At 43.9% G+C, this 24,588-nt stretch overlaps 1 protein-coding gene across 1 annotated transcript; it reads left to right on the top strand.

Moving 5' to 3' along the window:
• Positions 1 to 300: 300 nt before the first annotated feature.
• Positions 301 to 24,069, top strand: megf8 (multiple EGF-like-domains 8). The gene is made up of 44 exons (XM_063878237.1): positions 301 to 627; positions 2,015 to 2,204; positions 2,301 to 2,464; positions 2,558 to 2,767; positions 2,893 to 3,073; positions 3,216 to 3,304; positions 3,774 to 3,987; positions 4,094 to 4,277; positions 4,667 to 4,812; positions 4,896 to 5,006; positions 5,097 to 5,248; positions 5,365 to 5,466; positions 5,893 to 6,040; positions 6,360 to 6,523; positions 6,840 to 7,043; positions 7,159 to 7,356; positions 8,184 to 8,444; positions 8,558 to 8,676; positions 8,779 to 8,910; positions 9,191 to 9,304; positions 9,447 to 9,530; positions 9,683 to 9,922; positions 10,167 to 10,351; positions 10,488 to 10,701; positions 11,135 to 11,375; positions 11,495 to 11,627; positions 12,330 to 12,580; positions 12,946 to 13,056; positions 13,147 to 13,265; positions 14,094 to 14,331; positions 14,422 to 14,593; positions 14,769 to 14,932; positions 15,121 to 15,256; positions 15,346 to 15,577; positions 15,670 to 15,832; positions 16,082 to 16,292; positions 16,540 to 16,754; positions 16,846 to 17,041; positions 17,156 to 17,324; positions 17,442 to 17,634; positions 17,723 to 17,893; positions 18,322 to 18,452; positions 20,793 to 20,925; positions 21,085 to 24,069. The coding sequence occupies exons 1-44, from the start codon at positions 604 to 606 to the stop codon at positions 22,573 to 22,575; spliced, it is 8,700 nt and encodes a 2,899-aa protein (XP_063734307.1). The 5' UTR covers positions 301 to 603; the 3' UTR covers positions 22,576 to 24,069.
• The last annotated feature ends 519 nt before the right edge of the window (positions 24,070 to 24,588 follow it).

Here is a 24,588-nt window from a genome sequence, read left to right on the forward strand (position 1 = left end):
ATATATTATTCCTTTAAAGTATGCTTTTATGGTATATTGCATCTTCTATTTATTACTGTGGTTGTAGTACTTTAACTTAAAGTATCTGAGTATTTCTTCCATCTCTGCAAACACAGAATTTAGTTATGGTTGCTGAAACGTTTGTACCTTATATATAAATATGGACTTTGCTTTCGAAATGTCATACATCCAGATGTTGAGACGTTGCTCTCTCCGCTGGATGGCAGTGGTGGGACATGCTGTCTTTTGTGTTGGTTAGCACCGGTGGCTGCTAGCCAACCATAAACACCAAAACAACGGGCATCTGTCCCTGAGATGGGCAGCAGGGATCGGGTCGATTGCGATCTGTGGCTTCGTTGTTAGCTGGCTGCCTTTTGTCCTATTGTAACCGATAAGAAACACAATTTCCTAAATACGTAAAGTACAATTACTCTCAAGAGGGACCTTTCCTGGTAGATTTGGCAGCAACTGCCGATTGCGCATCTGGAATTTAGCCGCTACCGCTAGATAGCCGACAAGCTAGCTTAGCAGACCCTTTCCTTTGCATTTATTCCGAAGCTGTCAGTCTCAAGCACTCACAATTCACCGAAAATGTAAATTAACATGGAGGTAAAGAGACGGGAACTGGTGAGTTTGATGATGAAAATGTGTATACTAGGCTGCAAACGGCCTCTTTCTGTTAACGGTATTCAGCTAGCTATCTGAGCTTAGCAACGGCTGCACATTAGCTTTGTTGTGATAGCCTGCGGAGAACCCCGTTGCTGATACCAGTGTTTGTCTCTATCTTGTTGGATATACCCCCCCCCCCCCCCTTCTGTTGAATAGCATTATTTTTTATATACCTTTACATGTGTGCACATTGTTTTTTTTGTCACTTCAATGTGTGTAAGATTGGTGCACTGTTTAGTGGGCTAACGGTATTGAGGGCTGAGAGTTGTTAGCTCCATCAGTATCTGTTTTTTTCCCAGAGGCTGCGTCTCGAGTTTTTTTGCGCATTGCATTGCAATTTCCTCTCATTTGGTTCTGTGTTATTCTGCAGTGTGCATGATATTGCAGTTTACTTTGAAGGGCCCAGAGCAAGTACAACAGTATTTGCATCAAATTATACTTACAGTACCAACAGTAAAGTATTTATTAGCAGAACAGCCCAATTCAGAATAATAAATAATATATGTTTTGATTATAATTATTGATGCAATAATGTGTTTGTCAAAGCTGGTCAAGGTACAGCTAACTTTAATCACTTTGTATACTGCTGGGTAGCTTGTTGATTTATTCCATGTCACTGAAATCTTATTTAAGTGTGTGATTATATTTCACATCAATAATCAACATCTGCAAAGTAACTGAAGATATTAGATACATGTGTGAAGTGGAGTAAACGTTCAGAATTTACCTCTGAATTTAAAAGTCTAGAAGTACAAAGTAGCAAAACATTGAGATACTTAAGTAAAGTACAAGCCTCTCAAAATTGTACATAAGTACAGCATTCGAGTAAATATACTCATTTACTTACACTGCAATGTTTCCACATGTAGTTCTATGTTATTCTGCAGTGTGCATGACATGCAGTTGCCAGAAGGATTGCGTAGTTTTAAACCGAAGCATTAATGGAATTATGCAAACGGACAGGGGACTTGCATGGCCACATATTTTTGGTAAATTGTGTAATTTCTAGTTTTATCTTTAATATTTTTATGCATGCTTCTTGCTTGAAATTAAGTGATCTTTGGCTTATTACTTACTGTAACAAATGTAAATGTACCCTTTGTGGGATGATTAAAGGTATTCTGATTCTGATAAGGCTGTTTTGTGGGACCACCATGGCTCTTGGATTACCTTAGAAATAATCCTTACTTGTTCTTGTGTTGAAGATTAAGTGGTCATCCCTACTGAAATCCACTCGGCTGATCAACTTTTGCTGCGTGACGCTGATGCATGTTTTTGAAAATATATCTGTTTGGAGGATCCGCACCAAATTGTGATCTTTCACCATTTACCTCTCATTATTCAGGCAGTGCCAGGGATGGCCTCCCCCCTCCCTCTCTCCATCATCCTGGTGGTTCTGCTGTTGGCTGAGTCACCCCCGTGCCAGGCAGGGGACTGCAAGGGCCACAGACAGGTGTTGAGGGGACCACCAGGCTACGTCACAGATGGACCAGGAAACTACTCAGTCAATGGGAACTGCGAGTGGCTTATCAAAGGTATAAGATTGTGTCTCGTTCGCTGAAAAATAGATGAATAAACCAAAGCCAAAGACTGTAACTCACAGATATTTCCCACCTTTATATATCCTCCAGCTCCCAGCAGCAGTCACTGCATTGTCTTGAATTTCACCTTCATGGACACAGAGTGTACCTATGACTACCTGTTTGTGTATGATGGAGACTCCTACCAGAGCCCTCTTCTAGCCAGCCTGAGTGGAAACACTCTTCCTCAACCCATTGAAGCCAAGTCTGGCAAGGTAACTAATAGAGGCATGAAGAAAGAAACCCTGAAGCGTTAAAACTATGGCAAATATTAATTTTGTGTCTATTATTTTATTTCCTTGTCCCAGATGCTGCTTCATCTCTTCAGTGACGCTAATTACAACCTCCTGGGCTTCAATGCAACGTACACCTTCTCTCTGTGCCCCGGAGCTTGTGGTGGCCATGGTCGCTGTAATTCCACCACATCAAAGTGCCACTGCCATCTGGGTTGGGGGGGAGCAGCTTGTACAACCTCCCTGTGCTCCCAGGCTTGTTCTGTGAATGGCAAGTGTGACAAGGTAAGAACAGAGGCTTTCATTGTTTCACCTAAGGGTCACTCGTACTTCCCTGAATAAGCTACATTTATCAGTCTGTTGTGCAGTTTGGTCTTACGCTATTCTTGTTTTTCAATCTTTTCTCTCAGAAAGGGGAGCGTTGTTTATGTAACCCCGGCTTCCTGGGTCAGAGCTGCCTGCTTGGTTTTCAAAACGACAGTGGGGCGGGGCAGTGGTGGCGAGTGAGTGAAGGAAACCCCTACACGCCTCCCAGGACGGGTTCTGCTGGCGTGTATCTGTCCTCCACTGGAGCCATGTACATGTTTGGCGGTGAGTATTCCTAATTCCCACTGATGTAATTTTAAGGCATCAAGTCCTTCTTCTACCCCCTTTATTTTAGCTGCAGTCCCTCTTCTGACTTTTACTTTTGATAATAAAAAAACATCGATGTACATTTGATTATTTCCCACAGGGTTTGACCTGAATAGAGCTCTTGGTGACTTGATCAAATATAACTTCACTTCCAACCAATGGGAAAGCAGGTCTTATGGTCACTCTCCTGTAAGTAGTTTGTGTATTAACACAGTTTTTGCTTCCTGTTTTTGCACCTCGTATTTTCTTTCCATATAAGGGCCTTGTTTCTATCAGCCTTCTGCCGAAACCTCATCTTTCAAATGTCGTGAAAATAAGAACAAGAACCTTTGCTTCCTTAATCATGATAAAGTATTAGGAGAACTAAGTCAGTACAGCTAGAAATCATTCGAATGAGAATTAGTCAGTCCAGATTCAGGGGCAAAAACAAACCCCCAGCCCAAAGCATATCATAACGAGAAACAGAAAAACTGGCAGATATAAATACAGTTATCAAATGTATGGTTGTGCAGTAATGTGATTTATGCAAGTGTGAAGATTAAAGTGTTATGGTAATTAGCTGATTGCAGTGGATCTAAACATTGTTGGGTTTTTTCAAACTTCAATCTTAATCTTCCCAAATATTGTTTTACATTGTTTGACTCTCCGCTCTTGTCAGGTGGCTCGTCATTCCCACACAGCAGTTGAGTGGACTGGTAACATGGTGATCTTTGGAGGGGAGCTAGCTAACGGCTCCCTGGCCAGTGACGTCTGGATGTACCGGCCTCTCAAAGATGACTGGCAGCAGCACGGCTTCTCAAATTCGCGTGGGTCTCCTAAGCTGGCCAATCACGCGGCAGCTGTCGTAGAAAACTATCTCTATGTATTTGGAGGTAAGTTTCACAACACATTGTCACTTTGAAGTCTATGTTTTGATACATACACACATACAGTTTATCCCTTTAAAAATGCATTGTACTAAGCAGCATCTTTTCCCAGGTCGCACTGAGGAGGACATGTTTTCTTCCTCTCTGTATCGGTTCGGCCTCCATGGCTCCGGGCGATGGGAGACAGTTCAGCCAACTGGTGGGAAGCCCCCAGCCACTGCTGGCCACTCCATGGTGTTTCACAGCCCCTCCAGGACGCTGCTGGTCTACGGAGGCCACAGGCCTACCACTGCCAGGTACACAAGCATGTGCATAAGCATAGCTAACAGTAACATTCACACGGCTAGTAGGAACATTTTGACCACACATTTCTATTTCTGGTTGTTTATGAGGAAGCAACAGTTTGAGGTCTATTTTTTGAGTGTTGTTTTCAGATTGCACATCTGACATTTCTGTTTTTGCCTGTACACAAGTTCCTTTAGCTATTTGTCCCGTAAGATTTCAATATAAAAACTGATGACTTAAGTCAAAGCTTAAGTAATTAAACAAAAAAGATAAGAGCAGTGGAATTATTTAGAATTATAAACTGATCAGTTACCCAACATTTGGAGATTTATCCAGTAAGTAGCATCTGTATCCAACCTAAATATACACTTTTTAAGGTTATTATTATTATTTGTCTAAGGTTTAGTGTGAGGGTGAACAACACCGACGTTTTCCACGTGGACCGCCGCTTCTGGACATCTTTCCGTTCCCGTTTCCCAGCAACCGGCCCCAGAGAGCGAGCTTTCCACACAGCCACTGTCATCGGAAACTACATGGTGATCTACGGTAAGCATGGAGGAAATGATCAGACATCATTCAGTCTAATCAGTGACGTGCTAATGTTCCTCCTTCCTGCCTTTCTCTCCCAGGGGGGAATGTGCATATTCATTACCAAGAGGAGAAGTGCTACGATGAGGAGATCTTCTTTTACCATCTGGGCTGTCACCAGTGGGTGTCTGCTGGCGAGAGATGGTCACTCAGTGAGTCCTCAACCACGTAGTCCAGTTTTCATCCACAGCTTGTTACATCTGTCATTTCATTGAATACAAAACATTAATTTTTGTTCTCAGGAGGGGATTCTGTGAGGGGGCGTTACTCGCACGTTGCTGCTGTGATGGAGGGAAGAGTGCTGCTGGTTGCCGGGGGTTACAACGGTGTTGCCAATGGAGACCTGGTGGCTTACAAAGTCCCGCTGTTTGTCAGTAGCGATCAGGGTGACAGGGTGAGTGAAGGAGTGTTAAAACAATAGAAATGGAAGTGATATCATTGGGAAAACCAACAGCAGCTATGATAACTCAACTGTTGTGCATCTCTGTGTGTTTGTGTTGCTTTATTTAGGATGCCGTTTGTGCTGAGGCCCTCGATGAAAGTATGTGCCTTAAGAACCCCGAGTGCAGCTGGTGTGAAGGCCGCTGTCGAGAGTACCAGCCCACTAATCAGGTAACATTTCCCTAGACACAGCCTTTAATGTGATATCTATATGAATTTGATTAAAAAGAAAACCAGTATCAGTCAAATTGATATTTAACTTGGCATATTTTGCAAATTCTATCTTGTTTGACTATTTAACTACGATCAAAATACGTAGGGAGGAAGAGCGAGAGTCTCTTTATTTAACCCTAAATGCGTGTATAAACTGATTTAAGAGATGCTGGATTGTTTACACAGGAGCATATGCGTATTATTAAAACAGTATCAACTATAAACACTGATATAATCCAAATCCCCTAGTGCAAATGTACAGTGAAACATATTATTGATACATCTGTTCCCACTCAGTGAGACACACAAAACTTTCACTTCTATGCGTCTGTATAAATATCTGTCAGATTTTCAAGGTGAAATGAACAACCCCTCTGTTCACAGTGTGGCAGCACCGGTTGCCTGGGTCTGGCTCGCTTCCTGTCTGACTGCCAGTCCTGTCTGGTATTTAGTGGCACTCCAGCCTCTCTGGCCCGGGCCCCTGGTGAATTTGGCTGGTGTGTCCAGAACGAGTCCTGCCTTCCAGTGTCAGGTGAGACTCAGGGAGGGAGGAAGGAGGCTAAGCCTAAAAAGGAAGTAATGTTGGGAGTTGACATGGGAGGGAATGTTTGTTGGGCGTGTTTCAGAGATGGAGCACAGTGACACGACTACAGCTGGGATTGGACAGGCTACTCAGACCGTGATTTGACTCGCCTGTCCGATCCCATACTTCCTTTGCAGCGCTGAAGTCATGTCGTTTTACTCTCTTTGAACACGCCTGTCAAAAGCCACGGATCTTTTCAGTACAGTAGTATTTTTTAAGAGGTCAGGTGTGTTCTTTGTGTGCTGACCTCTCCCTCTCGGTCTCACAGAGCGAAGTGCGTGCCGTGTGGACCAGATCTCAGGGGCGTATGGCTGGTGGGGGGAGCGTACCCTTTTCCTAACCTCCCTCCACTCCTGTCGCACCGAGAACTATGTCCCGGGACTGCACCTGCTCACCTTCCAGCACCCGCGCAACGACTCCCAGCCTGACAAGGTACAGAGTCCAAATCTCAAGTGCTATCTGTACTAGTTGTGGTTGTGACTCCTTCCCCCTCTGCTTACACTGATCCCTCCTTCCTTCCTCCAACACTGCTTTGACACTTTGAATGAGTATTATGGTGATTCTCCTTTTTAATTTATATTTACTTTCTTGTGCTCTTTGCTTTTCAACCTCTTGACTCCAATGCGCACCACTCTCTCTTTTTAGTTTTCTTTTTCTGCCCTCTGTGTTGTTTTGGAGCAGTTTGATGAGAATATTGCTTCTGCTGATGTGTTCCATCTGTCCTCCATCCTCCTCACCCCTTCGCCAGGTGTCCATCCTCCGCAGCACCACCATCATCCTCAGCCCCACCACAGAAATGGACGTAGCCCTACAGTTCAGGGGCTTCATCCACCCATTATGGGGCGCCCCTCCACCCTCCAACCCTCCCACTGAGACTGTCTCCATGTGGGCTCGCATCCAGAGGCTCCACTTTGAGGCTCGGATGGCTTCGGGGCCCAACTCCAGCCAACTGGTGAGGAAAAGTTCATTTCAGCATTTATGTGTGTTTCATTTTTTTGATTCAACAATCCTTTTTAACAAATTGCTTTCTCTCTTATTCTCTGTGCATCTTTATGCTATGGGAGCAGGAGGTGGTGGGTCGTTGGGCGGCGCAGCAGGAGAAGGAGTTGAAGCTGCTGGCTCGCACAGATGGGAGCCGACTGTTCTCTAACCTGACGAGGGGGAACCATTACCTCGTTCAGGCTGAGGGATACCTGAACAACTCCGGCTCGGGACAGACCAGCGAGATGGCCCTGACATGGAACAGAACATTACCTGGAGGGAGTGTGAGTGCTAAATCATCACACATAATGGAGATGTATGAAGTGGGACAACCCGATAAGCTATCCAGAGCTTTAGAATAAAACATTACATACGTTTTGACTATATATAATGTCAACATATCTAGAATTGGAGAGAGTTAATGTATTATAGAAACATTACAAGCTGAAAACACCTAATAACACTCACTAAATCCCTGTAATTCATCCAACCCTATCTACTAAATGATCCCACATCATCAATTTAATCAGTGTAAACTTTGATTCATAATAGCAACATTTAATGGTACCACTTTACAATAAGACTACCCTTATAAAGGGTTTACGAATAGTTTGTAATTCATTAGGATGTGAACACTTTATAAGCTTTTATAAGCCAAAAGTTAAACAGGGCAACTGTGACCAGTGGGGAGAATCAACCCAGTGAACAACAGATACCAACGATGCTGGCTGGTGAAGAAGACGGAGTAAGCTAGGTAGCCAATATAAGGCCTAGTCATCTTGCCAAATAGTGAGCCTGTGTTGATGTATGAGAACAGTGTTGGAACTGGTTTTTAAATGGTTCTTTATGATTCATTGATGATTAAGGGTTTACAACCTAGTTATGAACCGTTTATGAATCCTTTATAAGGGTAGTCTAATTGTAAAGTGGTACCCATTTAATAAACACATACACATCATAAGGGAAAATAAGATTAGAAGTTTAACGAGTCCCCAGCCTTTACGTTTTTTCAAGCTTTTACATTTTCAAAACCTTAACTCTGCACATTGAGTTTAATTCAGTAGTAAAACAAAAGATGAACCCCTTTCTCGATAACTTGTTCTCCCTGTAGGAGATCTCCTTCCTGTTCCTGGAGCCGTACCGCTCGGGTTCCTGCTCAGCGTACATGTCCTGCTTGGCCTGTCTGTCCGACCAGTCCTGTGGCTGGTGTCCGTCTTTGTCCCGCTGCCTGCTGCGTGACACCCCTGATATTGAGCCCTGTCCTGAGGGGGAAAAGGGGGAAGGCAGGGGAGACGGTCAGCGTCATCTGCTGTTGGCACCCCAGCACTGCACCCTGTGTGAGGAGTACAGAGACTGCTCGGCTTGCACTCAGGTAATGCCACATTTTAACATTCAGTAGGTTTTGAGTTTGCAGCTGATGTCTTATATAACTTAATTTGGAGCTGCTGTGTTTCTTACTCATGCTAACCTTACTTTGGCCTGCAGGATGCTTTTTGTGAGTGGCAGATAAACTCCAGCAAGAAAGGCGACTACCAGTGCAGCCGACGGGGACGACTAGACGGCTCCATACGTGACCCAAGGGTGTGTCCTAAAGTCTGCAACCAGTGAGTTAAAACAGCCTATTTTCACCAGAGGTAATTTCAACTAGAACTTATAACTCATTGTTATTGTCCTCCGCTCTCTGCACATCTCTTTGTCTTGCAAAGGAGGAAGACGTGTGGTGAGTGCCTCTCTAACTCCAGCCAGTGTGCATGGTGTGAGTCGGCACAGGCCTGCTTCTACTTTGCTGCCTACCTCACAAAATACCCGTATGGAGAGTGCAGGGACTGGTACGACAGGTAAAATGACGACTTTTTAACACTTCATTTGTTGTCATGTTTCACTGACAGTTGATCCACATATTGAGTGTTTGCATTTGTCTGCTTTTCTTTGATATACACATGAACACATACAGCAGTACACTCGCATCACATGAACAAACATAAGAATAAATTGAATGTTTTCATTTTAAAATGTGACGTTTTTGGACTGTAATTTCCTGTATTTTGTTAGTCAATGAGTTGAAACCCACCTTAAATCAGTAGTTGATATTCTCATTCTTATCCTCTCCCTCTTCAGTGTTCATTCGGTTCCACAGTGTAAGCAATGTTCAGCTTTAAACACGTGCACAGACTGCCTGAGAACCTTCCAGTGTGGCTGGTGCGGTGACTACAACAATCCCACAATTGGAAAGTAAGTGTTGCAACCGTACAACAAATCCCTTTAAACAATATATCCTTTGTACTGAGAAAGTCCATATACCACCACACCTGATTGGAAAGTCTTCATTGTGTTTCTCTTGTATTTATTCCATGTTTTCCACTCATATTTTCAGGTGTTTGAGGGGAGACTGGGGGGGAATGGACGACGCATCAGTTTATAACTGCAGTGTGGCTGTGGCTGAAGCACGAGCTGCAAAGTAAGATGTGTCTTATTACACTTCCATGAGTTGATGCAGTAAGCAAATAACTATTCCCTTAACATACATTAGTAAGTCTACCAGTAGGTAGATTAAAATGTTCGATTTAGCTTATCTGTCTTACTTTTCGTCTCCTTGTCCTTCTCTTCCAGTCCTGAGCCCCAGACCTCTGCGCCGCCTCGACCCCTAGAAATGGAGCTGGAGCTGGAGCTGTTGGAAAACGAAGACCAAGATGCCATCTGGTCCTACCCCACTTGTCCGGATGTAGAGGAATGCAGGCTGGGTCTCCACAACTGTCACCCCTTCGCCACCTGCATCAACACGCCCACTTCCTACGAGTGCCACTGTGAGCGAGGATACACGGGGGACGGCACGCTGCACTGCAACCAGACGTGAGCTGTGTTCCTTTGTTAATCCTCCAGCTCTCTCAAAAGGGTGTTAGTATATAAATATAAATAGTTCTTTGATTGAATAGCAGGCTGCGTCAAAAAGAAGGGTCGGTAACCGGTCAGAAACAAAATCTAAATAAGCATCCCTTCTGTTAACATTAAAACCTTCTTTACTTTTCCCTTTTGGTCATCAGTATTTCATACAGTTGTTAAAGGTTTTTTAAAATAATCCCCCCCCCTCCAACAGGTGCTACAACGAGTGCCGTGAGGGCCAGTGCAGTGGCAGCCCACGCTTTGAGTGTGAATGCTCCCTTGGCTGGACATCTGACCCCGCCACTCTGGTGCTCAGTGGTGTGGAATGTGACGTAGACTGTGGCTGCAACTTCCACTCCACCTGCATCACTGCACCGGGGATCTGTGACGAATGCCAGGGTGAGACTTTTATAAATGGTTTATTTTTTGTATTTAACTCAAACTGAATCAAGCAGTAAAATCATACTCACAGTTTGTAAAATAACACTGCATTTTTAAAATAAGCTCATTTGACATGCTTCGTTTTTTCTTCCAGATTGGACTACGGGCCCCCACTGTGAGCACTGCCGCCCGGGGAGCTTTGGAACGGCGCTGTCTGGAGACGGAGGCTGTGTGCAGTGTGAGTGTAACGGCCACGGTCACCCTGTCCGAGGATACTGTCACAACCAGACCGGCCAGTGCTACTGCACCCACAACACACAGGGGCCGCACTGTGAGTCCTGCCTGCCCGGATACTACGGAGACCCCAGGTAAGGAGAGCTTCATCCTATGCCAGTGTTGAGGAAGCGGCAACAATGTCATATACTTTAGGCCGTTTTAAAACATATATATCAAATTAAAGCCGATGTCATTGACAAAAACTATAATAAAATAGTTGTCTTTGAGTAAGATAAAAAGACAATGATCAGACTTTTTAGTCCAGTAAAGCTTGACTTAAAAAACTGTTTGATTATGATATGATTTAATACTAACAAGACATTTGTCAAAGACTAAAGAGAGGAATAAGATGATCTTATATCTTGAGTGTAATGCATACTTCTCTAAACAAAAACAATTCAAAATCAAGGAATGTAGATCATGAAAAGGTATTGATAAGATCGGAATGTCTGAAAACAGTAGAAGTGTCTTTGGTTGATTTAATATTTCATATCCCAACCCTTCCCTGATTTCTCTGTCTAACAGGAACAATGGCACATGCTACCGTCAGTGCCAGGGCCGCTCTGTGCTGCTTTCCTCCACCTCCTCCTCCGCCATGCCTCTCTCCTCCTCTCTGGGATGGCGTAGTGGCACAGAGGGCAAAGGAGGACTTTCTCACTGCCTGTGGGTCCTGTCTGTGACTGAGAACCTGGCACCCTGTCTGCCCAGACAGCTGTGCCCCCCTGTGGCCCTCACACTACACCCAGACTCCCACACACACTGTAAAGTGAGTCCAGAAATACCCTGATGATACACACAAGCTAAAGAACATGCTAGCTGTGATGTAGCATTAAACATTGTTAGTATTCCTCTCTATATAACGGACCTTTATGTTTTGTTTTGCAGAGCTCCTTTGTCTATGTGTTTGATGGCCTCCCTCGTTTCCTGCCTAACGGAGTCGTTCATTCAGATCACAACCTGATCGGGGCTTTTTGTGGCACCACCAGGAGTGAGCCTATCACTGTGGAGGCCACCTCAGGTATCTATCTTTTAATCGTAAACTTTATGCCTGGAGAAATCGGCTTTAATTAAAGTCCATTGCAGGCGCATAGCAGAAGTTGACCTATTAAAATTGTGTCAGTCAAGTTTTATTTATTCAAACTGCCCAATTTTACAAATTACACAGCCTACGAGACCTTCTGCCCTTAGACACTTGTAGTGCACAAGGAAAGCGCCTTCATAAAAATCACCATAATCATTACATTCCCCCCAAAAAATCATGTTTAAAACCTTTTAGATAGAGAAACAGAGGAGGATCCTTTTCTTTTAGGAAGACCATGAAACAGAACATGTATATGTATATTTTGTTAAGATCCTTTATAGATATCTATATCTTCCTCCTCTTATGTATATATTTACTGTTTATGTTCATTTGTATTTTAATTTGACTCTTATTTGACCTAATATGCAATGCTTTGTTAACATGCTTAGTATGTCTAATCTCAACAACACAGTAGTGGTAGTTGTGGGCTACTACACATCTCTCTAAACACATTAACTAACCCTTACTTTAAGTCCCCTCGGTGCATTGGGACAGTCCGTTTATTGTCAAACATTGAGACATTTAATAAAAGCTCTTACCTGTATCAAATGATTTAAAGTAATCTAGGGCATTGCACACCCAGAGTAGAAACTCACCAGTGTCCCGTTTTCTATATTGTCTTTTCTCTTCTTCCTCTAGGCGTGATCTCTGTCTACTTTGAGGCCAACGTCTCCTCTAACAAACCTCAAGGCTTCAACGCGTCTTTCTGGGTGCGGCGGTGTCATCAGGGCTCCGATGACGGTGAAGACGGGTCTCCTGTGTGTCCGGGTGGAGCCGTGTGCCAGGGGGGGCTCTGTCAGTGCCCTCAGGGACACGGAGGACCCCACTGCGACCGGCCCATGTGCCCTCAGGACTGTGGAGCAGCAGAAGGGAGAGGAGCCTGCAATATAGTAAGAATTCAGACTATATTTTAAGACCTTTACATTTGGTTTTATTAGTTGTCTCTGATCTTGATCTGTGGTGATGTTTTCAAGATGGAGTTCAAAGGTTTTATTGCTACAGTGTAATTAAATTAAGTGTAGCATACAATATACTTACTGTGTAAAATGCAGGAATAAGTAAACTATTTACAAGTAAGATAGAATTAGATGAAACAGAATGTAAAAACTAGTTAAAAAACTCTGGTAAAATATAAATATGTTGATAATAGTAAACTTTAACTAAACATATCAGAGGTAAAATAATGTTTCATGCTAATAATTGTCATGACACACATTTTCCTTGATTGCTAACTAAAATATTGTGTGTGTTTCAGTCTCTGGGAGTGTGTGTGTGCTCAGAGAACTGGGCTGGATCAGACTGCTCTGTTCTCCGCGACTCCAACAGCCTGGTGTGGGAAACACTGCTGGACACACAACTAACAGTGGTAAACATTTAAACAAATACATTTTAAATCTCCAAACTCTTGTATATATTACACACAAACACCCAGTCATTTTGCCGTGCTGCTCCACAGAACCAGGCCCACAGGTTCCTGCACAGGATGGGTCACTCCCTGGTGTCCGGGCCGCAGGGCAACCTCTGGATGTATGGAGGGCTCTCTCTGACACAGGGCATTCTGGGAAATGTCTACAGGTACGTCTGTGTAACCCTGAGACTGGTCTGAGTTTAATGTCCAGGAGTGTTTTAGGTTTTATAATAAAAGTTTGTGTAGGGATATTCTTAAATTCAATTATACTCTTTGAAAAATGTTAGATTTTGACATAATCAGCTGTTTCAGCTACACAATAACTCATGTGAACCCAACAACATTTGAATTTTAAGTCACACCATACTGTTGTCACATGTGTTTGATGTCTCCTTGCATCTCACACCAGATGCAGAGCGGATCTGAATGAATTGCCATGACCATTTAACCTTTTTAAATGTAACTATAGAGATCATTTCTCATATAAATATTCCGCTCGGATAATCTGTTTTTGTCCTGTTCGTCCTTTTTGTTTGAACAGATACCGATATTGATGTAAAGCATGTTTTTTTTTTTAAACTTTTGATCAAAGTTGTCATTATCATCATCTTTATCTCTACATGAATGGCAGCCAGTCCAGTGTTTGTTGAATTCCAACACTTGTCAGTATTTTATAGAATACAATAAAATAAAAAAGTAAAACATTTAACTCAAAGACATACCTATAAATAATAACACAAGAGAAAATGATAATGCTGAAGTGGTCTCTTCATTTTGTCCGTGGCTGTGGGTAAAAAAATATTCAGTTAATTGTATTTTTTGCATTGTAATTAAAGTAGGAATTCAAATGTGATTATAAAGGGAGAGTCTTGAAATGTTGGGTTTCGGTACCTTGAAAGTGTTTGAATTTGACTCTTAAAAAGCCTTTATACTGTATAAGCTCATGCAATGTGTATATGTTTGTAACTGTGTATTTCCTCCCTGCTGTGTTTCAGATATTCTGTGTCAGATCGCCGTTGGACCCAAATGCTGACGAGCTCGGTGGAGGAAGGCTCGACGCCCAGCCCTCGCTATCACCACGCCGCTGCCCTGCTGACCAGTCTGGAGTCCGGCTCTGGAAACCACGCAGCCAGTCACGACTTCATGTTGGTGGTGGGCGGAGTCACTAACGACGGCATTTCTATGGACACCTGGAGTCTGAATCTGAGCAGTTTGGTCTGGAGAGAACACAAGGTTAGGGTTAGACTGTCTTTGGGAAAACATCATATCTTAAAATCTGTTGTTTTCTTTCCTCTAACAAATTAAAATCTCTTCCATATTTAGAGCACAGTGCTGCCCCCGCTGGCCGGCCACACTCTAACGGTACGCAGACACTCCTCCGTGCTGCTGATTGGAGGTTACTCTCCAGACAACGGCTTCAACCACCACCTGCTGGAGTTCAACCCTCATACTGGAAACTGGACCATCACCCCCCACCTTGGCACACCACCTACAGGTTCTTGAGGCCTTTTATTATGTGTTTTATTTTAATTTGTACTCCCTCTGTAACTTATCGATTTATGAACCACTAATATAAGTACAGACATTATTCATTTCAGTCAATAGAAATTCATTACATTTTAAGAGAGGCTGCATTCAAACCTGTTTTGCGTCATGTGTTCTTCATCCAGGTTTATATGGTCACTCTGCAGTCTATCACAAGCAGACTGATGCCATCTATGTGTTTGGAGGCTACCGCTTTCACGTAGAGACGGTGGAGCCCTCAGGCGAGCTCTACAGCCTGTACTACCCCACCCTCACCTGGTCCCTGCTGGTCCCCTCACAGGGTAACAAGGTAAGGATTAAAAAAATAATGGTTTTAGTGTTCTTTTTTTGATGATTAGGCATACTAGCTTATAGATTTTGCAATTACAAGGGCACTAAGAAAGAAGAAATTAGTCAAGCTAAGCATTTATCCTCTTATCATTCTGCTGCATATAGATAACTTATCTATTCTTGCTGTATCATCTCTTTGCTGCGCAGCCCCTGTCCCGTTTCTTCCACACTGCAGCCATGATCAAAGACACCATGGTGATTGTCGGGGGCAGGACAGAGGCGGAAGACTACAGTAACTCAGTGTCTCTGTACCAGATCAACTGTAACACCTGGATTCAACCAGGTGACTGTCTTAATGCCTCTTTCAGATTAAACTATAGTCCAATCATGATTTACCGTCCAATAACCGATCATTTTTCCTCCTTCCTTCAGTGTCAGTTATAGGAGATCCAGTGAATCGTTCAGTGTCTCTTGCCATGACGAGCTGGGGCGGACGTCTCTTCTTGTCAGGAGGCTTCAATGGCGTCACGCTGGGCAGACTCCTGACCCTGACCGTGCCCTCTGACCCCTGCGCCCTGCTGCCCACTCCAGAGGCCTGCAACACCACCACAGGCAGCTGTGTCTGGTGTCGGGGAACCTGTGCTTCTTCTGATACAGCTGAGAGGTAACGCTTTGGCTGAAAGGAACTCTAAATAAATAGTGTTAGTGTTGTATGTGTATCTCCACCTTACAGTTCCCTCCCTCCCTCTCTATCAGAATGGGATGCGTCACTGGTCAGTCTCCGTGTTCCCCGACCCCGCGTCAGCCAGACCAGTGTCGCAGACTTAAGACCTGCAGTGAATGCCTCGCCCTACACCCTAAAACATTTACCAATCCATTACTGGGGACAGCCCGTGCTCCTTCTCTAACACAATCATCGGTAAGTAAGAACAATTTGTTTGTAGAGTTGACAAAAGAGACAGCACCAAATTAAACATCACACATTTCAGTTAAATGATTTATGACTAATGGCAACAATATACAGCAATGTACAAATACAGAGTTGAAGACTTAACAGATTAAAGGATTAAGGGGCCGAAAAGTCCAGTGAATAAACTGTGTTAGCCTAGCTCAAAGAGAGACAGCTTCTCTCCTCATACTAAACCCTGTTCCTCTCTGAACCCCCCAGCCTGCTCTACACTGTAAGTGGTGCACAAACTGTCCAGAGGGCGCCTGTATCAGCAGCTTTGTCAGCTGCACGTCTGAACACGACTGTCGCATCAACCAGAGAGAGATCTTTGTGTCCAGCAACTGCACTGAGACCAGCTGCGAGGCGTCCGACTGCCCCAAGTGCACAGCGTCCGGAAAATGCATGTGGACTCGCCAGTTCAAACGCACGGGTACGAGTAATTGTGTTGCAAAGCTTTGAAAAGATTATGATTTTTGAAATCTTTTTTTTTCCTTTTTTCTCTGGAACTGAAAATATATTTCTTTATTTATCATAGTATTATTTTATTACATAATATTTGTATTTCATATTTTTATATATGCTTTTATTTTCCATTTTCATTTATGTTAGTCTCTTAATGTTTGCAGCATCATATACCAAAACTAATGTCCTGAATAAACGCTGACTGTGTTCCCCAGGTGAGACGAGGCGCATCCTGAGTGTGAACCCCACCTACGACTGGACGTGTTTCAGCTACGCCCTGCTCAACGTCTCACCCATGCAGGTGGAGTCCTCTCCACCCATGCCGTGCCCTCCCCCCTGCCACACTCTCAGTAACTGCACCCTGTGTCTGGGCTCCAGAGGCTCTGATGGGGGGTGGCAGCACTGCGTGTGGAGCATGGCTCTGCAGCAGGTAATACCGCACCTTAGGTACTTTACAGAATATGTGATTTAATCAAATCGTATTCTTATACAGCCAAAATGTTCTCCCCCCCCCCCTCTAGTGCATGAGCCCATCTTTCATGCCCCTGAGATGTGAGGCTGGTCAATGTGGTCGTCTGCTCTCTGGGGGGGACTCCTGCTCTCCTCAGTGCTCCCAGCTCACCCAGTGCTCCCAGTGCATTGCCAGGCCTCAGTGTGGCTGGTGTGCTGCTCGGGGGGGCAATGGGGCTGGAGGCTGCCTACAAGGCGGACTTGATGGTGAGAAATATCTTCCGTTATTGCGTTACCCACCAGTTTGGTGTTTGAATTTCCACTAAACTTCTGCTTTTCTCTTCTCTGGTCAACTCATCTTCCTTCACTCTTGTCTGCCAGGTGTGAGTGATGGTGTTTGCCCCCTGAGAAACAGCAGCTGGTCCTTCCTCCACTGTCCAGAGGAGGATGAGTGTGCCAATGGCCATCACCACTGCAATATCACCCAGGACTGCCACGACCAACCGCAGGGCTATCACTGCACCTGCAAACAGGGTTACATACTCAGCAGGTCAGATCCCGACTGAGCTTTTATGACTGAGCAGGAATACAGTTAAGAAAATGACTGTATTTCATTGCATAGGAACAAACAGGTTTACCAAAATCTTCTCTTTTTGTTTATCCTCAGTGTTTCTGGTCAGTGTGAGCCGGTGTGTGCTCAGGGCTGTGTGAACGGGACGTGTGTGTCCCCGGGAATTTGCCAGTGTCACTTCGGGTTTGTGGGAGAGAACTGCTCCTCTCAGTGCAGCTGCAACAAACACAGCGACTGCGCTGGAGTCAGCCAACCAGATGTCTGCCTCAAGTGCCACAATAACACCATAGTAAGGACTTATAGCAAACTATGCGCACTGTAAACAGAGTTAGAAACACATCTGCAAACTGGTAATAATTTATCTCTTGCATTTTCAGGGTAATCACTGCGAGAAGTGTAAGCCTCTGTTTGTGGGCTCTGCCAAGGGGGGCGGTACTTGTCGTCCGTGCCGGGAGTTCTGCAGGGGGAACAGTGCTGTGTGTTTATCCGGAGATGAGCATAAGAAGGCCCTTAATAACCCACAGCTTTTCCCTCTCGACACCAGCAGCGTAGGTGTCTGCTGTTCTCATGACTACCATAATTTCCGGACTATAAGCCGCTACTTTTTTCACACACTTTGAACCCTGTGGCTTAAACAACGATGCGGCTAGAGCGCAAGAGCGAAACAACGAAAGAGAGACTGAGAAAGTGTGTGATGAAGCCATTCTGAGGCTGTTCAATTCAGACACTGTTTGGAAAAAAGCGGTAATTCAAAATGTTAAAAGTCTTTCTGTGTAAATACCTCATGTTACAACACCTGGAAACCTGCGGCTTATAGTCAGTTGCGGCGTATTTATGTACAAAGTTATTTTTCTTCTAAAATTTAGTTGGTGCGGCTTATATTCAGGTGCGCTCATTAGTCCGGAAATTACGGTGTATGTAAAAACTGATCCTCCAGACGTGTGCTCACACTCTTTGTTCTTTGTGTCTCTATCAGATTCAGAACTGGGTGTCAGAGGGTCCCACAGAGGAGAATGCTGTGTGTGTGAATTGCCAGAACAACAGCGTGGGGGACAAGTGTGAGAGCTGCCTCAGTGGTTTCTTCCTGCTTCAGGGGAAGTGTGAAAAGTGAGCAATATTTACTGTTCAGAAAACAATGGCTTCTCTTGCTTTGACCTAGGGATGTTAGATTTGCAAATATATCATCTTCTACTAGAGGAGTGAGTTACCGCTACTACGCAACAGGAGTGAATTTTAAAACCCTGCTAATGTTGGTGCATAAGAGGTGGGTATTTCTCTGTTCCAGGTTTTTTTTATTATATGATTTAAAGCATTTTACAGGATCATTTTTTAAAAATTTATCTTGGACCAAGAGGCAAATAGAGGTTGTAGATCTTGCTGCTCACACACACACACACACACACACACACACACACACACACACACACACACACACACACACACACACACACACACACACACACACACACACACACACACAGACACAGACACACCATCTTTAGCTTTGTGGTCGAGCCCATGTAGGTAAGTGAGGTAAGTACAAGTAGGGTGACAAAACACTGTATTCTGGCGCCGCCATATTTGTGTCCAAGAGGATCCAAGATTCTCTACGATCGATAAAGGTTCGCATAACATTTCCCGGGATTTGTTGCTCTGCTGGCTGTGACAGCCGACGTAAGAGAAACCAAAACTACAATTTGATTCGAACCCCAAGGAGTTATATCACGAGACAAATGGTTGGATTCAACCAGACTGGACCACTGGCATCTGACTCCGGATGCAGTCAATGCGTTGTTTCTGGTAAGCCCTCAAATCAGCTCCCTAATCCAAAAAAACTGTTTAAAACACTTGAACATGGTTAGCTTCAAGTTGCTATATGATAACCGTTATCAGTGGAATGGTTAGGCTCAGCCCACGACTGGAAAACTACCCTGCGTTAACCGGACCATGACTTAGACTGCATTCATTCTAGCTCTGTGTTCCCATAGAGTGCACATTTACCCCTAACAGACGCTATGTGAAAAAGAGAGAAACATGTCTGCGAGGAAAAGACGAGGAGGCTAATTCCTTTGCTCTATATGTCAGTATTAAGGGGTGGAATGTTTTTACTGAATTATTGTACTAAAATGATGAATTCCATGTTATACTGCTTTATACTTCTACCGCCTTACATTTTAGAGGCCTATTTTGAGCTGTTTACTCCTCTACATTTATCTGACAGTACTAGTCACTACTAACGGTACATGATGCGAATACTTTCGTAATTTGTACTTTAAATGCAGGACTTTTACTTCTAACGGAGTAATTTTACAATTTACTATTGCTACTTATACATCATTTGAGATCTGAGTACTTCATCCAAAACTGTCAATACATTGATAAGAGGCATATGCACACATTAATATTCTGCCCTGTTTCCCTCCCTGTCTGTTCAGGAAGAAAAGAGGCAGAAAAGCATCTCTGCCATCACCAGGTTTGGGGTTAGGGTTGAGCAACTGTGTCCCCCCGCAGTGAGGACCCTAACCTTTATACTCCAGCGATTGTGTTTGTCTTCCTTGTTTGTTTGAATTTGGTTCCTGTGGTCTTTTGTTTTTTTTTAAATACTAATGATAGCTACGGACTAGGAGGCACACACAACGATCATTTTGTTTCTAGTTGTTTACTAGTTGGTCTAAATGACGGGTTTCGAAGTATCAGTCCCACATCGTCTTCATGTAACCCCTTTCCCTAAAGTTACTTTTGTATTAGAATTCCTGGTTTTCTGCCCTGGTCCAGCCATGTCTTTTTCGAGCATCTCATTTCTCATCATGTTGCCCTGGTTCTCTAACACCTGACACGGACCTTGTTGATCTGGGTGACGTCCAAGCTGGCATGACTCTCTTATGAGGGTCTTGCCTAAGGGCCCTCACTGGACTTGCCACGCCTCCTGTCAAAATCAGTGCCCTTACCCACTGACCTTTGATCTGTATGAGCCCGTGTCTGACATGTGAAGCTTTTTTTTGTTTGTTTAGTGGCTTCTCCTTCCTCTTGCACCACTATCCATGGACATGTTGCTTTTCTAAATGAAGTATCTGGTACCCATGAGCATGTCGTTTACAGTAATATTAGACTTTTAAATGTTTTAAAAAGACTATTCTCATGTTTTTTCCACAGTCACCTTGTTTTATGTTACACACTCAATTCCCGACCTCTCTGATATAACTATATAACTGTGCCTACCTCATGTTGGTCTTCAAAATGATGATTATTTGTTTACACTTTTTTCTATGTGGTGTTACAGATACACACATGCTAGTAATGAGATGGTAAAGCCTATTGGTTGGATAAATTAAATGTCCAAATGTTGCAAAAGACAATCTACAAAAATGCAACAGTCTTACTAAAGCTCTCTCTGTACCCCTTTATTTATGTTCTCTAATTGTTTGAATGTTGTTCTGTGCTTTGCAGGTGTCAGTGTAACGGCCATGCAGACACGTGTAATGAACATGATGGGACAGGATGCCCCTGCCAAAACAACACAGAGACCCCCTCCTGCCTCAACAACGCCCAGAGTGACCGGAAAGACTGCTACAAGCAACAGGTATGCACTTCAGGCACTTAAAATATGGAAAAAGGCTTCCACTTCATCTTTGGTGTTCTTTCTCTGCGTTGTTAAAGGCAATATTCAGATTTGAGAAAATATTGCAACATATTAATTTCCTAATTTTGTTCAAATTGTATTTTTTTGTGCTCTCTCCAGTGCGCCAAGTGCAAAGACTCCTTCAACGGCACCCCGGTGAACGGGCGTCAGTGCTACCGTCAGTTCAACGTGGACACAGAGTGCTGCTTCGACCCCACGTCCCAGACCAACTGTTTCCATGATCCCACCATCCGCAACTTGCCCAGGGGGAGGACCGTGTTTTTCTCTGCACAGCCGAAGTTCACCAATGTGGACATCCGGGTTACCATCGATGTTACCTTTGGGGAGGTGGAGGTTTACGTGTCCAACTCTCCTGACATCTTCATCGTGGACGTAGACCGGTACACGGGGATTCACACCATCAAGATCGAGGAGGATTCGGCAACTCGGGGCACAGCAACTGGCGCAGATAAGGATTCACCTCCGTCCCCTATTAAGGTGTTTGCCAATGCCTCGTCCAGTCTTGGGGGTCCCGTGCTCTCCTACAATCCATTGCAGCTGCAAGCAAAACCCCCAGGGGCAGAGAAAGAGATGACAGAGGAGCGTGCTGAAGGACTCATCACCTACATCACTGTGTGGAAACCCCAGACGGTGCTGATTGTCCGCGGTGTTCGAGATCGCGTGGTCATCACCTTCCCTCACGAGGTGCACTCCCTGAAGTCCAGCCGCTTCTACATCGCTCTGAGGGGGTTGGGAACCGACGAGAGGCAGGGAGAGTCACAGGGTCTGCTGTTTCTGCGACAAGACCAGGCCCACATCGATCTGTTTGTCTTCTTCTCTGTTTTCTTCTCCTGCTTCTTCCTCTTCCTGTCCGTCTGCGTCCTCCTGTGGAAGGTGAAGCAGTTCCTGGACTTCCGACGAGAGCAGCGCCGACACATCCAGGAGATGACCAAAATGGCGTCGAGGCCCTTCGCTAAACTCACGATATACCTGGAGCCGGAGGAGCCTCAGCTCATATACCTGCCTTCAGCAGGTGGGGGGGGCAGCACTGTGTCACTCGCTCACGCCCGCACAAGCAAACTGGGAGGTGTGGTGGTGGGTCAGAGGGGTCGGGCGGGGGGTGTCTCCTACAAACACGACCCGGGCTCCGGGAACACAGCCCACCACCATCACCTCACCCTGGGAGGAGGAGGCAATGGTGGGCAGCACCTTCCGCTGCACTACCTCAACACCCACCACTATGCCAGCACCACATCTGGCACCCCCGCCTCACAACATCACCACCCGTCCACGTACAGCGGCTACCAGAACTTTTGCCGCTCCGACCCCTTCCTCTCTCAGCTCATGGGCTTTTCTTACTCCACCTTTAAGGTGGGGCCCATCACCCTGGAGCCCACGGATGACGGCATGGCCGGGGTGGCCACCGTCCTCTTCCAGCTGCCCGGGGGGGTTTTGGCTCCGAATCGTGCCTGCTTGGGCTCTGCACTGGTTACTCTGCGTCAGAACCTGCAAGAATACTGTGGCCATGGCAACGGAGGGGGGCACCCGGGGGCAGGAGGGGGGCGCAAGGGGCTGCTCGGGCATCAACACCTCACCACTATGGCTATGTAGGGAAGAAACATTATAGGATAAAGAAAACAGGTGGAAAAGAGATTAATTTAATTAGTTTGAAGCATTAAGGCAAAAGTCCAAAAGAGAGAGTGATGTCTCTTCACGTGAGCATTTTGAACAGAGTTGTACATACACTGTAAAATGAGTAAGTGTCTTTTATTGTATTATGTATTGCAGTGCTTCACATGCCCATGCCAGCTGTCTCTACAATGCACTACAACTGCTACATGCTTCAACAACACATCCTGTCTGTGATCACTAAAGAGGTGTGAGCACTCAGTCCGTCTCAAACACAGACTGAAGCCGGACTGAGGACAAAAGTCTTCTCACTGACCAAGAGAGGTGTCTTTGGAACCAACATGTGCTTTATACCCCAGAAAGTGACAATCAAAATTGCCGTTGAGAACAGTAGACTTTGGTTCAGCAAAATGTGCAAGATTGTGATTGTCTGCTCCGTGCAAGTCGCTTTTGAGATGGTTTTTATATCGTAGTCGATATGAGTAATTGTAACTCAGTATATGGCAGGCTTCTAGGCTCCGTGTTTATGTTACACAGAATCCTGAGTATGTTTTTGTTGCATATTCAGTCACCTGTTACACTTTAATTTGTGTTTCTGCTCATCTGCCTTCACGTATTGCCTTGTCTGTTAGTCGACCGGCTTACACTTAATAACACATTCTGTTTCATGACTTGAAAAAAAAAATGAAGGAAGATGTTTATTAGTCTAATAGTAAAATAATTGAAAAACACAACATAAAACGTCCATGAAAAGAAGAAAGTACGTGTCCTTTTGAAACCTTTGGTTACATTTTGGTGACACGAAATGTATGTTGGTGTTTGGCTCGTTTTGCTGGACTGCTTTTTTCAGGCACCTTGTCTGCTTAGATGATTGTAATAACCAATCAATTTGATTTAAAAAAAAAAGAAAAGAAATTGGATTTGTAAAAAAAAAAAGTATGGAAAATGTTACTTTATCAGAATGAAAACGCAAAGAATTCTCCTGGTGAGAGATTTTGAGAAGACGTGATAGCATTTTTATTTGTGATGAGACTGAATTACTTGTTCACTGGTTGGTGTCAAGGTTAGTTTTGTTTGTTTGTGTTTCCTCTCTGTTTTCCTTTTTGCACTGCATGGAGGCAATGAGCCCCATTATTCACGAGAAACACAAAGAGATGTCGTCCAGCCTCAGATGGCACACCGTGTCGTCAGTGAACTCAGAATTATGTTACTGGCATGTTATTGACTGAACAAAATCCTGAACTGTATACTCACAGCAAAAGCTTAAATACATAATGACACTATTTATACCAGCCCTCCACGATTAAGCAGTAATACTGTTTTTTTGTTTGTTGTGTATGTTCTTTTTTAACATTTGTGTACATACATTTCATTGTGTTTGTTTTTTTGTTTTCAAAAAAGGGAACAGTGTTGTACAGAAGATTGCGTCAAGATTCTCTGTCCTGAGTCGGCTTAAATAAAGTCTGTGAAACATGACTCATTTTGTGAAACATGACTTTTTTACAGGAGAGACAACACTTTATTAATGCCTCTTAGCCCCTTAAATGAGCAAGCACATATAAATATTTAGAAAAATGAATTGCGACTTTCTAATTATGACCTTTATTTTCCACCTTAGATGTATTCTCCATGTAGGGTATCCATTTGATTTATTATTAAACCCATATCACACTCATATGACACTGTTAATACACCATGAGTACACACACATTACACATACATAACAGCAATATTACATCCATGTTAAACCGTTATTACACCATTTGTTCACCAATTCTACATTTTTACATCCAAATTACAATTATATTATAGCACATATGTTACACAAAGACATCTGTCAAATGACTGTATCTCGCCATAATACAGAAACCATTTAAAAGTGTAAAATATTTCAAAAAGTCATTTAAAAAAAAGCGAGATAATAGATTATTATTATTATTATTATTATTATTATTATTATTATTATTATTATTATTATTATTACTATTACTATTA

This window comes from Eleginops maclovinus, chromosome 3 (assembly GCF_036324505.1).
Source record: "Eleginops maclovinus isolate JMC-PN-2008 ecotype Puerto Natales chromosome 3, JC_Emac_rtc_rv5, whole genome shotgun sequence".
Lineage (NCBI taxonomy): Eukaryota > Metazoa > Chordata > Actinopteri > Perciformes > Eleginopidae > Eleginops > Eleginops maclovinus.